General features: G+C 43.5%; 1 protein-coding gene across 1 annotated transcript in view; it reads left to right on the forward strand.

The window, feature by feature from the left end:
• The first annotated feature begins 1600 nt into the window (after window positions 1-1600).
• zgc:153896 (uncharacterized protein LOC569930 homolog) overlaps window positions 1601-14479 on the forward strand; it is a 40801-nt gene continuing 27922 nt past the window's right edge. The window contains exon 1 of the mRNA XM_063058780.1: window positions 1601-1964. Coding sequence (XP_062914850.1) covers window positions 1697-1964 — 268 coding nt within the window. The 5' untranslated portion in view covers window positions 1601-1696. The remainder of the gene's footprint in view (window positions 1965-14479) is intronic.

Genomic DNA, 14479 nt, shown 5'->3' on the forward strand with positions numbered 1-14479 from the left:
ATCTCTGATTTGGAGAACAAACCTATGGATTGACCTGATGCTACCCATCTCCCTACTATCTCAGGATGACAGCATTCCCAATCTCTTTACTGCTAACAGTTAAAGGTCACTCAGGTCAGGTCACTGGTCTGAGTGCTACTGGTACCATGTAACCCAGTACTACCTGTCGCATGGTCGGGTGGTCGGCAACTAAACTGGCTCCCCCTCCAGGCTTGCCTAGTGAGGAGGGTGGCTAGACACCCTGCAGGACGAAAAACAAGACCTGTCAAAGGGTGGATGAACCCTCTTGTAGGGTCAACGGTCATCTAGCAAACACGTGCATCCCTTACATCGAAGCTTGGTCTGGCCGTTCACTGCAACAGAACTTCCCCCAGCCGTCTTGGACCCCACCATGCCGCTGGATCCCGGAGGGGATGTCGAGAGGGTGGGTCTGGACCTGTGCAACCCCCTACTCACCTAAAATCCACTCACGCACACGCTGTTCCTTTCTGAGGAGTGGGGTACCACCCCACTAACTGACTGAAAGGAACCATCATCATCCTATGGGATGGATAGCCAGAGAGAGAGACTGCTAACCAGTTCAGACTACTGCCACTCATGGTAAGTCTTCTGGGCCCAGAGATCTTAAGACCATGTTTCAATTGTATCTGTAAGCTCTCTTTTATAAGCAAGTAGAATGCCATCAGCTTATTCAGTAAACTTACTTTTGACGTTGCTGATTCTCGTTAAAGGCTAGATGTATTTATGTGTGGATGCTTCAGACTTGAGAAACAAGACTATTTATGACAGTACAATCCTTGTCACCCAGTAACCAGAGTTTGACTAGATCATGGCTTCACACAAAATGCTGGAGGAACTCAGCAAGTCAGGTTGTATATATGGAGGAGAATACACAGTCAACATTTTGGGCCAAGACTGTTCATTAGGGCTTTAAAGGAAGGGGACAGAAGCCAGAATCAGAAGGAGGCAGGAGCCTTTTCTGGATTACTTGGTGACCAGAGGAGTTAAGGCAAAATATATTAATCCACCTTTTGTAACCATGACATCGCTTTCACATTTTACAAATTAGACGGTGATAGGTCAAACCAGGTGCGGGGGAGTAATATGAGAATCTGGGAGTGATAGATGGAAGAGATAAGGGGCTGGAAAAGAAGGAATCTAACAGGAGAGGGCAGTGGACCATGGAAAAAAGGGAAGGAGGAGGAGAACCATAGGGAGATGATGGGCAGGTGAGAAGAGAAGGGGTGAGAGGGTAACCAGAATGGAGAATAAAAACAGAAGAAGGGAGGGGGAAGAAATTACTGGAAGTTGGAGAAATCGATGTTCATAGCATCAGATTGGAGGTTACCAAGACAGAATATGAGGTATTGTTCCTCCAGCCTGAATATGGCTTCATTGTGGCAGTAGAGGAGGCCATACCCAGGTTGGAGGAACATTATCCTTCAATGCAGGTTTAAATACTGACCTCTGTGTGGTGAAAGGAAAAAAAATATCTTGGTGGAGTACAATTGAGCAAGTTATTTATCAGAAAAATATGTTGACTCAGATTATAAAACCAAACTTGATCTTTGTCTTTTTAAATCAAGATAGAAGATAGCACGTAAGGAATCACGTTAAGAGCAGCACTGTTTCAAGTTGCCAGCCGTCATTTTGTCATTCCCTTTCAATTGTTGAACAGCCTCATCTGAAGCTCAACATGGGAACTGGCAAGAAGCCTCTCATTTTTGCAGCACTGATATGCTTCTTGGTAATTGAGGTGAAATGTGTGCCGATACACCAGACTCACAGTAGCAAGAAGCCAAATAAACTCCTGTTGATTTCTTTCGATGGATTTCGTTGGGATTATGATCAGGATGTCGAGACACCTTTTCTGGATTACTTGGTGACCAGAGGAGTAAAGGCAAAGTATATTAATCCACCTTTTGTAACCATGACATCGCCTTCACATTTTACAACCATCACAGGTGGGATTTCAGAGTAAAGTAACAATCTTTCTCAGTGTTGATTGAACTGGCTCCATGTTTCTAATTTACTGTTTTGTTCATGACTATTATGGTGGCACAGTAGCCTAGTGGTTAGCACAGCGCTTTACGGTACCTCAGACCGGGGTTCAGTTCCTGCCGCTGTCTGTTAAGAGTTTGTGCATTCTCCCTGTGACTACGTGGGTTTCCTTCGGATGCCGTGACTTCCTCGCACAGTCCAAAGACATCATACTGTTTGGTAGGTTAATTGGTCATTGTAAATTGTCCTGTGATTAGGCTGGGGTTAAATCGGGGGTCGCTGGGCAGCGTGGCTCAAAGGGCCAGAACGGCCTGTTCTGTGCTGTCTCTCAGTAAATAAATAAGTTTAGACAAGAATGGGACTTGCTGTTAAGCAGTTGAGCATCAAATGCAGAACTTGTTGATAGATCTTGCTGTTGAATTTGTAACACTGCTTTATCACTGAGCTTCGCATCCAGGATCTATGAGGCTATATATTTGAAAGCAGATTTATGCTAATTTATGTTACTTCAAATTATTTGTATTTTCTTCAATATGTTTAATTATTTAACCAGGTGTTATACCAGAATGGTCTTAAGCCTGAAGTGTTAACGTTGTTTCTCTTTCTATAATTACTGCCCAACTTACTGAATGGGTAAACAAAATTTTCTAATTTTGTTTCAGGATAGTACGATTTTGGAAGCATTGGTGCTTCCCCTCTGGTCAACATTGCTGATTTTGGAGATTTAATGTGGCTTTGTAAAGGAGTTTTAGTAAGTTGATGCAGGAAAATCAGTAGATAGTATGCTCTGTTAGTAGTACTCAGCAGCCACAGTATGCAGAGGTGGACTGAAAATGGTTAAAAACCCTTTTTAGTTACCCTCAGAACAAATTAGGTAAGCAAATAGTCAAATAAATTTATTTTGTACTATAAATTATTTTACATTATCATGCTATTAATCTCTGATCTCCAAGCAATAAACTGGGATGAAAGGGCATATTTCATCATTTGTCTTTCCAAACAGGCCAAGTGGCCTGTCAGCACTTTCTTTTATGACGATCATTATGAAACACAGGAGTGATTTCATTAAGGTAAGAACATAAGAAATGGGAACAGGAGTAGCCATCTGGCCCATGGAGCCTCCTCCGCCATTCAATAAGCTCATGGCTGAACTGACTGTTGATTCATCGCCATCTACCTGCCTTTTCCCCATAACCCTTAATTCCCCTACTATGCAAAATTCTATCCAACCTTGTCTTCAATATATTTACTGAGGTAGCCTCCACAGCTTCATTGGGCAGAGAATTCCACAGATTCACCACTCTTTTGGAAAAGCAGTTCCTCCTTATCTCCATCCTAAATCTACTCCCCTGAACCTTGAGGCTATGTCCCCTAGTTCTAGTCTCACTTACCAGTGGAAACAACTTTCCTGCCTCTATCTTATCTATCCCTTTCATAATTTTATATGCTTCTATAAGATCTCCTCTCATCCTTCTGAATTCCAGTGAGTACTGTCCCAGGTGACTCAATCTCTTCTCATAGTCTAACCCCCTCAACTCTGGAATCAACCTGGTGAACCTCCTCTGCACTGCCTCCAAAGCCAGTATATCCTTCCTCAAGTAAGGAGACCAGAATTGCACACAGTACTCCAGATGCAGCCTCACCAGCATCCTGTACAGTTGCAGTATAACCCCCCTGCTCTTAAATTCAATCCCTCTAGCAATAAAGGCCAACATTCCATTTTCCTTCTTGATAGCCTGCTGCACCTACAAACCAACCTTTTGCAATTCCACCACAAGCACTCCCAAGTCCTTCTGCATAGCAGCATGCTGCAGTATTTTACCATTTAAATAATAATCAGATCTTTCATTTTTCCTTCCAAAATGGATGACCTCACATCACCAACATAGCATTCCATCTGCCCAAACCTTGCCCACTCATTTAACCTATCTATAGATCTCTGCAAGCTCTGTGTATCCTCTGCACAATTTGCTTTTCCGCTCAAGTTAGTGTCATCAGCAAACTTAGATACACTACACAAGTTCCCCTTTTCCAGATTGTTAATGTATATCGGGAACAGTTGCTGACCCCTACGGCACACCACTTACCACTGATTGCCAACCAGAGTAACACCCAAGTATCTCAACTCTCTGCTTTCTATTGGTTAGCCAATCCTCTATCCATGCTAATACATCACCCCAACTCTATGCATCCCTATCATATGGATAAGTCTTTAAAGTGGCACCTTATGGACTGCCTTCCGGAAATCCAAGTAAATAACGTTCATCTGTTCCCCTCTATCCACTGCACTCATTATATCTTCGAAGAACTCCAGTAAGTTTGTCAAACAGGACCTGCCTTTGCTGAATCCATGCTGCATCTGCATTATGGATCCATTTCTTTACAGGCACCTTGCTATTTCTTCTTTAATGATAGCTTCAAGCATTTTCCCAACTACAGATGTTAAACTAACTGGCCTATAGTTTCCTGCCTTTTGCCTACATCCTTTTTGAACAATGGTGTGATATTCGCCATCTTTGAATCTGCCAGGACCTGTCCAGAGTCCAGAGAATTTCGGTAGATTATCACCAAAGCCTCTACTACAACCTCTGCCATTTCTTTTAGTACCCTGGGATGCAATCCATCAGGACCAGGAGACTTGTCTATCTTTAGGCCCACAAGTTTGTGCAGCACTACCTCTTACTGATAGCTACTGTATCAAGGCCCTCACCTCCCATCACATCCATAACATCTCTCTTTGGCATGTTAGACATGTTCTCCACCGTGGAGGCCAACACAAGATAGTCATTCAAAGCCTCGGTCACTTCCTCATTATCCAATATCAATTCCCCCTTCTTGCCCTCCGAAGGACCTACATTCACTTTGGCCACCCGTTTCCACTTTATATAATGAGAAAAACATTTTATATTCTATCTTCCCTTTCTTTATTGCTCACTTAGTGGTTCCTTGTTGCTTTTTAAAGTTTTCCCAATCTTCCAGTTTCCCACTACTCTTGGTGACTGTATGCACAAGCTTTTAGTTTGATGCTTTCCTTTATTTCCTCAGTTATCCATGGCAGGCTACCCCCACCCTTACTGTCCTTGCTCTTAACTAGAATATGATTTTGTTGAGCACTGTGAAAAATCTCTTTGAAAATCTTCTACTCAACCATCCCACCATATAGCCTGTGTTCCTAGTCTACCCTATCTAACTCCTCCCTCATCCGGTTGTAGTCTCCCTTGTTTAGGCATAATACACTGGTTTCAGATCAAACAATTGCTCCCTCCATTTGTATGAGAAACTCAATCATACTGTGGATTCCATGAGGATCCCTAACCACAAGATTGCTAATTTTACCTGTCTCATTACACAGGACCAGATCCAAGATATCATGCACCCTTGTAGGTTTGGTAACATGCTGTTCAAGAAAGCAATCACGTATGCATTCTGTGAAATCCTCCCCACGACTGCCTTGACAAACTTGATTCACCCAGTTTATGTGCAAGTTAAAGTCCCCCGTGATAAAAGTTGTTCCATTCTTACATGGTTCAGATATTTTTCGGTTTATTGCCTGTGCCACTGTAATATTATTATTCAGTGGCCTATAGACAACTCCTACAAATGACTTTTTTCCCTTTGCTATTCCTAACCTCCACCCAGATGGATTCAACATTCTGCTCCTTAGATTTTATATCGTCTCTTACTATCTCCCTGATCTCATCCTTAGTTAAGAGTGCTACCCCACCCTCCCTTACCTTCCTGCCTATCTTTCTATATTACCTGATATCCTTTGTTATTTAATTCTCAATCCTCTCCACCCTGCAACCACGTTTCTGTAATGCCCCCTAAATCATACCCCTTTTATACTGATTTGTGCCACAGGTTCACTGACTTTGAGTTCACATTTAACTCTCTAATCTTCTTTATCCAATGCCAATTTGCTCATGGCGCAGAGATTATGACTTTTTTGGTTCTGCTTTTTAAGTTGGTCCCTAGCTGCTCAAATTCCCTCAGGCAAACCTCTTTTCTTGTTATACCTATGTCGTTGATACCCATGTGGACCATGAAAACTGGATCTTTCCCTCCCACTGCAAATTCCTCTGCAGGTCAGGTAAGATGTCCCAAACCTGGGCACCAGGCAGACAATACAGCCTTTGGGATGCTCTATCCCTGCGACAGAGAACTTTGCCAATTCCCCTGACTGTACTATCCTCAATTACCACTACATTTCTCTTCTCTCCCCCCTCTTAAATCGCTCCCTGAATTAAGATGGAGATTTTGGTAAGAACAAATTGATCTGATTATTACTCATTGTCCATTTTCATCAACGCTTACAAAATACTGGAGGAACTCAGAAGATCAGGCAGCCTCTTTAGAGGGATATGAAAGTCGATCTTTTAGGCTGAGGCCCTTCACCAGGACCCGAAACATCGATTGTTCATTTCCCTCTATAGATGCTGCCTGATCCACTGAATTCCTCCAGTATTTTGTGTGTGTTGATCCAGATTTCCAGTATCTGTAGTCTCTCTTGTGCTCCCTTTCATCATTATGATTGTTTTATTCTTACAGTTTCTAATTGTGGTAAAGGGTATACATTTTGGACACAGCTCAGCACAATGAGGGTCACTAGAGGGAGGTGATTTTGAAAGGAGTAGAATATGGAAGCAGGGATGTAATGCTGATGCTTTATAAGGCAATGGTCAGAGTGTACTTGGAGTATTGTGAACAGTTTTGGGCTCTTTAAGAAAAGATGCGTTGGATTTGGAGAGGCACCAAAAGAGGTTTATGAGAATGATCTGGGGAATGAAAGCGTTAATATATGAAGTGTGTTTGATGGCTTTGGGTCTGAATTTGCTGGAGTTTAGATTAAGTAGCTGTGGGCAGGATGATTCCTATAGTGGAGGGGTCTAGGACCAGAGGGTACAGCGTCGGAATAGAAGAACATCCCTTTAGAACAGAACTGAGGAGGAATTTCTTTCGCCAGAGGGTGGTGAACCTGTGAAATTGCATATGTTGAAAGTAGAGGTTGATAGGTTCTTGATTAGTAAGGGTGCGGAAGATTACTGGAAGAAGGCAGGAGAGTGAAGTTGAGAGGGATAATAAATCAGCCATGTTGGATGGGCTGAATGGCCTCATTCTGTTCCTATGTCTTATAGTCTTGTCGTGGAAACCAGCATCCCCTCGATGGACTCTGTCTACACTTCTCACTGCCTCAATGAAGTCGCCAGCATAATCAAGGACCCCACCCACCCCAAACATTCTCACTTCTGCCCTTTTCCATTGGGCAGAAGATACAAAAGCCTGAAAGCACGTACCACCAGGCTCATGGACAGTTTTTAATCCCACTGTTAAAAGACCATTCAATAGTTACCTAGTGCAATAAGTTGGAGTCTTGACCTCACAATCTTTCTCATTATGATCATGCGCCTTACTGTTTACCCTGTTACGTACCCAGTAACTGGGTTGCCAAACCAGCAGAAATGGAACACGCGTTGGAGTCTGTGATTACTAGGAACTAATAAAGTTTTATTAAAGAAATAAGTAATACAGTACACTAATCGCAAGGATATAATAACAGGTTAGCAATGATAGTATACACATATACACAGAAATAGGGTAATAGGAATCAACCAAGCTCTAGGGGTAAAATGATCAGTATTAAGTGAAGCAGAGTTCAGTTCAGTCTAGTGCAGTTCGAAGTAATCGCTGTTGTTGTACCATTGGAGAGAGAGAGAGAGTGAGAGATGCAGTTGGTTTCAGGCAAACCTTTTCGATGCCTTCTGATCCAGCTGTGGTCACTGACTGTGACCCCTCCGTTCCAGATGCGACCGTCCTTCCGTGGTGAACCCGGCACCCAGGCAAGGGCGGACACACACCAGGTTCCCACCGATCGTACCTTTATACCCTGTGAGCCTCTGACCGATTCCCGCGAACCGGTCCTCCAATCTTCCACCACCTTGTGGGGCACACTGCTCTTTCCAGGGTCTCGTGGCGTGTGTGTTCCGTGCCTTTGCAAACCTGCTATTTTTTATCCCCCTGCTGGGGTATCACCTGTCCATCAAACTTCAAACAGTTCAGGTTCAAAGCAAACGGCCTGTCGCAGACGCCAACATCGGAATTGTGTTTCTTGCTTGTTAATCTCTCTCTTTTCTCTTATTAGCATTTTGAATGTTTCTCCATTGTCTTCTGTTATCTCTCTTATTAGCATCATCCATCCTGCAGCTCTGCTTGGCATCACACATGACACCCCCCACCCTTAAAAGGATTTTTACCGGGGTAAAAATTATGGGCATGAATGCACATTATAAGATACACACTAATATACAGGTAGTCATCAGCTATTCGGCTAATATAGAGAACTTTAAGTTTTAACACCTGGACAGACAATGAGCAATCACATTGTCAGTTCCTTCTATATGTTTTATCTTAATATCAAATTCCTGTAATACCAGGCTCCAACTTAACAAACGTTTGTTTTTATCCTTCATTGTGGCCAAAAACACTAATGGATTGTGATCAGTGTAAACTATCAGTGGTTTCCGTGCCAGACAAATATAAACCTCAAAATGTTGTAATGCCAGAATGATTGCCAGTAATTCCTTCTCCACAGTGGAATAATTTCTCTGATGGACATTAAACTTCTTAGAAAAATAAGCCACTGGGTGGTCAATCTCCTCTTTGTCTGTCTGCGACAGCACCGCCCCTGCCGCTTCGTCGTTAGCATCTGTTGCTAGGGAGAAGGGGTTTGAAAAGTCAGGCGTGTTCAATACAGGGTGGTGACACAGAATCGCCTTCAGACTCTCGAAGGCTTGTTGACAAAGGTCATTCCACACAAACTTCTCATTCTTCGGCAAGAGCTTAGTAAGAGGGAGAGTAATATCCGCAAAGTTTTCGCAAAACTTCCGATAGTACCCCACCATCCCTTAGAACCTTCTCAGGGTTCTCTTGTCTGTTGGGGTGGGGACTTTAGAGATAGCCTGCACCTTAGCCTGTATCGGTGCCAGCTGCCCCTGTCCTACCATAAATCCCAGATAAGTGACCTTAGCGTGGCCGAACTCACTTTTCGCGAGGTTCACTGTCAGGTTGGCTCAGACAGCTGTTTAAACAGTCCCTCTACTGCCACAATGTTCTCCTCCCATGTGTCACTCCAGACCACTAAATTGTCAATATACGCTTCTGTGTTCTTTAACCCTTTAATCACTGAATTAATCATCCTTTGGAAGGTCCCTGGGGCGTTCTTCATGCCAAAAGGTAAAACATTATACTCGTATAACCTGGATGGAGTGACAAATGCTGAGATTTCTCTAGCCCGGTCAGTTAAAGGAACGCACCAGTACCCTTTCAGCAAATCGATCTTTGTGATGTACTTAGTCCTCCCCACTTTATCGATGCAATCGTCTACCCTTGGGATGGGGTAAGCATCAGTTTTTGTGATGGCGTTCACCTTTCTGTTATCTGTACAGAATCGTATGCTCCCATCGGGTTTCGGGACAACCACACAGGGAGAAGCCCATTCCGATTTGGATGGCCTAATAATACTTGTGGCTAGCATGTGTTCAATTTCTTTCTCCACTCGCTTGCCCTTCTCCAAGTTCATCCTATTGGGGTGTTGCTTAATAGGCTGATCTGATGTAACAACAACATCATATACCATCCCCTTGCAACGCCTCGGGACATCCGGACATACATCTGCATGCCGGTTAATTAGCTTTATCAGCGGCTCACTCTGTTCAGGGGTTAAGTGAGAGACCTTATCAGCAAAGTTGGCCAAAACAATAGAGTTCTCCAATCTGGTCGGCACCATATTTATCTTTTCAAGATGGGTTTTCCCCTTATCATTTGGCACCCCAGCCTCATTTATTTTTGTGATAACATCGACTAGATCTGCTTTCTTATCGTGGTATGCTTCTAACATATTAATATGTACTAATTGGGTTGGCTTACGTCTGTCCGGCGTTTCAATAACGTAATTCAAAGAGTCTATCTTTTTAATCACTTTGTACGGACTGTGGAATCTCGCCTGGAGGGGGTTGGTTACCACTGGAAACAGAACTAAGACCCTATCGCCCACTTGAAACACTTGTTCGCGGGAACATCTATCATACTACTGTTTCATTTTTGTTTGGGAGTTTCGTAGATTTTCTTTGGCAAGGTCACAGATCCTTTTAAGCCTCTCATGAAATTTTAAAACATAATGAGTCACATTGACTTGTACTGTCAGACTGGACCATTGCTCTTTCAATAAGGTCAGAGGTCCTCTGGGCTGATGACCGAAGATGAGCTCGAATGGGCTGAACCCCAGTGACTCCTGAACTGTGTCCCTTACGGCAAATAACAAGAGGGGCAAAGCATCATCCCAGTCTCTAGCGATCTCTTGACAATAAGTTTTAATCATGGTCCTTAATGTTGCGTGGAATCTTTCCAATGCCCCTTGGGACTCTGGGTGGTATGCGGAGGCCAAAATCTGCTTTGCTCCCATCTCATCCAACATCCGTTGGAATGTGTGAGTTGTGAAGACACTCCCCTGATCTGACTGAATTTCCCTTGGCAGCCCCAAAATTTCACAAGCGCCTTTACCACTGCGGGAGCCTTGACGCTTGCTAGGGGCACAGCCTCCAGAAACCTGATGGTGGCACACATCATAGTCATCACATACTCTCGCCCACTTGCAGTTCTGGGCAGGGGACCGACAAAATCCACAATTATTCGGGAAAAAGGTTCCCCGAAAGTGGGTATTGGTTGAAGGGGCGCTTTAGGCAGGACCTGGTTCGGCTTTCCTACCACCTGACAGGAATGACACCATCTACAATATTCAATAATATCCTTCCGCATGTTCGGCCAGTAAAACTCTTTCATAATTCTATCGACTGTTTTCCTCACCCCAAAATGTCCACCAAGGGGTATCTTGTGGGCCAGGTCAAAAATCTTGTCCCTATAAATTTTCGGCACTACCACCTGGTGTACCACCCCCCACTCCTCATCTGCGGGCACGGTACTTGGTCTCCACTTCCTCATCAGTACTCCCTCCTTCACATAATAGCCCACTGGTTCCCTTTTTATTTCTGCTTCGGAGAGAGCTGTCTCCATCAAAACCATCAGCTCCTCGTCTCGTTCCTGTGCCTGTATAAATTCCTTCCTCGTTAATGATAAATCTACCTCAACTCCCTCACTTCCTTCCGCTCCGCTATGCTCCTTCTTCTCACTTTCTAACCCCTCCTGGTACGAGGCTGGTAAAAACGTCTCAGCTAAATCGACATTGGCTTCGGCAGCCTTTCTGGACATGCGCCGAGTAACTGTGCAAACGGGATAAACCTGTGAGTCCGTGGGTGGGTCCTCAGTCCTGGCAGGCTTGCTCGTCAGCTTTACTGCTGGGTACACATCTCCACCTGCAGGGTCATTACTGAGTAAGACCTCCACGTCTTCCATTGGTTATTTGGGCCTCACCCCTATCATGACCGGTCGGGAGACCAAGTCGCTTTCTAGGTGTATCTGGTGCAAAGGTACTGCTTCAGTCCCTTTCCCAATGCCTTTTATCACACTGACCTCCCCAGTCTCGGTCTCTGCACTAAAGTCTAACACCCTCCTTAAGATCAGTGACTGACAAGCCCTAGTGTCTCTCCAGATCCGTACTGGAACTGGATTTGACCCCTCCTTCACCGACACCAATCCAGCCGAAGTAAACTTCTCGTCCCCTTCCTGAACTCTCTCAGACCTCTTCTCCCCTAGCGGTTTGTTTGCTGGCTCAATACAGCCAGTCGGAGTTGTCGTTTTTCCTTTCCCCGTCTCCTTCTTTGGGGCAAAACACCTGGACGCAAAGTGACCGGCTTTCCCACAATTATAGCATACGACCCCAGGAGACTTCCTACCAAACTGCTTCCTGTCTTCCTTATCCTTCTCACTAGGCCCCGGCTTACTTTCTGGCTTTTCCGGTGGACTTTCTCCACCCTCTCGACTACCCTTCTGGTAGCACTTGCTCGGGATAAACTTCACTTTGTGCGTTAACATGTACTCATCCGCTAACTTAGCAGTTGCGGCTAAGGTTTCTGCCTCTTTCTCATCTAGATAGGGCCTCATACCTTCAGGGACACAACCTTTAAATTGCTCAGTCAGTATTAGCTGTAGCAGTTTGTCATAATTCCCAGTGACCCCTTTCGAGGCGCACCAACGCTCACAATACATCTGCATCTCATGGGCAAACTCTAAATACGTGCAGCCCCACTGCTTCCTCACATTCCGGAACCTTTGCCGGTATGCTTCCAGGACCAACTCATAAATCCTGAGTATAGCCTCTTTTATCACATCATACCTCTGGGCACCTTCTGCTGACAACACTGAGTAAGCTTGCTGAGCCTTCCCCTTAAGGAGACTTCCGGTAGCGCTCATGGAGTGAAGTCGCGTTCTTGACTCGCTCCATTACCTCTGAGTTTTTTTTCTCTATGGTCAGCTATACTTTAATTAACCATTAAGGCATCAATTCTTACAATACTTTGAATTAAACTGAATTCTCCGACAACTGGATGATACTTAGATCTGCTATGTCTAAGAACGGGAAAAACGGCAAGGATGGTAAACCTCCGGTTAAACCGAAAGCTACGGATCTCCCCCCGACTGAATCACCGGTGACTTTGAAAGCGATATCGGAGTTAATTCAGAGGGAAATTTCAACCTCTGTTAGGGAGATGATTCGTACGGAAATTGCAGGCTCTGTTAAAGACCTGATTCATACGGAAATCTCAACTAATTTCCAGAAAATTGCCGATTTAATTGATAAGATGCAAACATGTATTGCGGAACATCAGTCGGCTATATCTGATCTTCAAAAATTCGCGCAACAAAGTGAGCTTAAGATGGGGAAAATCGAAGAAACAATTAATGTAATGAAGAAGAAACTTGACTTTTTGACTTTTAAAAACTCTGACTTGGAATCTAGAATGCGACGGCAGAATTTACGAATGATCGGGGTGAGGGAAGCCGTGGAATCCAACAATCCCATGAAATATTTTTCTCAACTTTTAAAAGATGCATTCCCTACTGTATTTCCTGACCAACCACCGCTTCTGGATCGTGTTCACAGAATCCCATCATATTCGTCTAGGTCAGATAGACCTAGGCATGTTATTTTACGTTTTCATTATTTTCAAGACAAGGAGAGACTGTTTCGATTCGCTCGATCTAAAGGTTTCATTGATTTTTCGGATCTTAAGTTCCGATTCGTGGAAGATTTCAGTAAACCAATCTGGGACCAACGGGTTCGTTACAGATCCGTGATGTCGGAATTCTATAAGATGGATTTAAGACCAGCGCTGCTGTACCCTGCACGTCTAAGGATTCGCATGTCAGATGGAGCTCTTCGTTTTTTTGATTTTCCATCGGATGCCCAGAGTTATCTGGATCAACTTTCATCTTCAACATCTTAATTGCTTTTTTTTAATTATCTCCGTTGATCGGAGGCTGTGAATTGGTTGGTTTTAACTTTTTCGTGCCCTATTTGGGCAGAAAAGTTTACTTTTGATTTCTTAATATGGTTGCTAAACTTCCTTTTTAACTGCGTCATTTCTTTCTTTCCCCAGGGGATTCTGGGTGGTTACTTCCCTTTTGTCATCTTACGTATTTCCTGTGTGGCCTTAAATTTTGTAGTTTTTTTTAAATTTTATTCTGTTTTGCTTTTTATAACCACTTTATGTCAATAATCTTATTGTTTCTTGTTGCTGTGTCTATTCATGGGTTTGAGGTTTATTGTGGTTTTTTTTTAATATATATTTTCCGGCTTTTGTTCTGTTCTGTGTGTATTTTAATTGAGCTACCTTTTTTTTTACTTTTTTACTGTTTTACAATTAGCTGATCCTTTTTCATATTTATACCTTTTTTTTTAGGGAGCGTATACCGGAAGTCACGGGGGTAGTTTTAGCGCTTGCTTCTTTCTGGCGGGTCTGCTTTAGATTTTGCCTTGGGGTCCTGTGGTGGGAGGGGCTTCACGTTTTATTTTGTTTCTCTTTGGGCTATATACATTATTGAAGTACTGGTTGCGTCCTTTTTCCCGGTATCTTTTGTATGTTCTGTTTCCTCTCCGGGTTTGTGGGTCGCGCCTATCGTCAATCCTCCTTGTTGTGGGTTGACTTTAGGATTTATGGAGTCTATTATTAATTTTGTCTCCTGGAATACTAATGGTCTTTTCGACATATGAAATTTTGGTTACTTGACCAGGACATACTATCTATTCCTAAATGGGTAGCATTGGAATTACAATCGGTTCAGGGTTATACACTTGGTTCTATTTTAGGCTCCTCTCTCCCTTTTGATTCGAAACGTCTTAAGCAGGTCTCTAACCCGATAGTTAAATATGCTTTGCGCATTTGGTTTCAATTCAGAAAATTTTTTGATCTTAATCAATTCGGGTTAGCGATTCCTATTTTAGGTAACATATTTTTTCCTCCCTCTTTTACGGATCGCGCTTTTCAAACTTGGAAGACTAAGGGTATTTTACGGTTTTTGGATTTAT

The sequence above is a fragment of the Mobula hypostoma genome, chromosome 9 (assembly GCF_963921235.1).
Source record: "Mobula hypostoma chromosome 9, sMobHyp1.1, whole genome shotgun sequence".
Taxonomy (NCBI): domain Eukaryota; kingdom Metazoa; phylum Chordata; class Chondrichthyes; order Myliobatiformes; family Myliobatidae; genus Mobula; species Mobula hypostoma.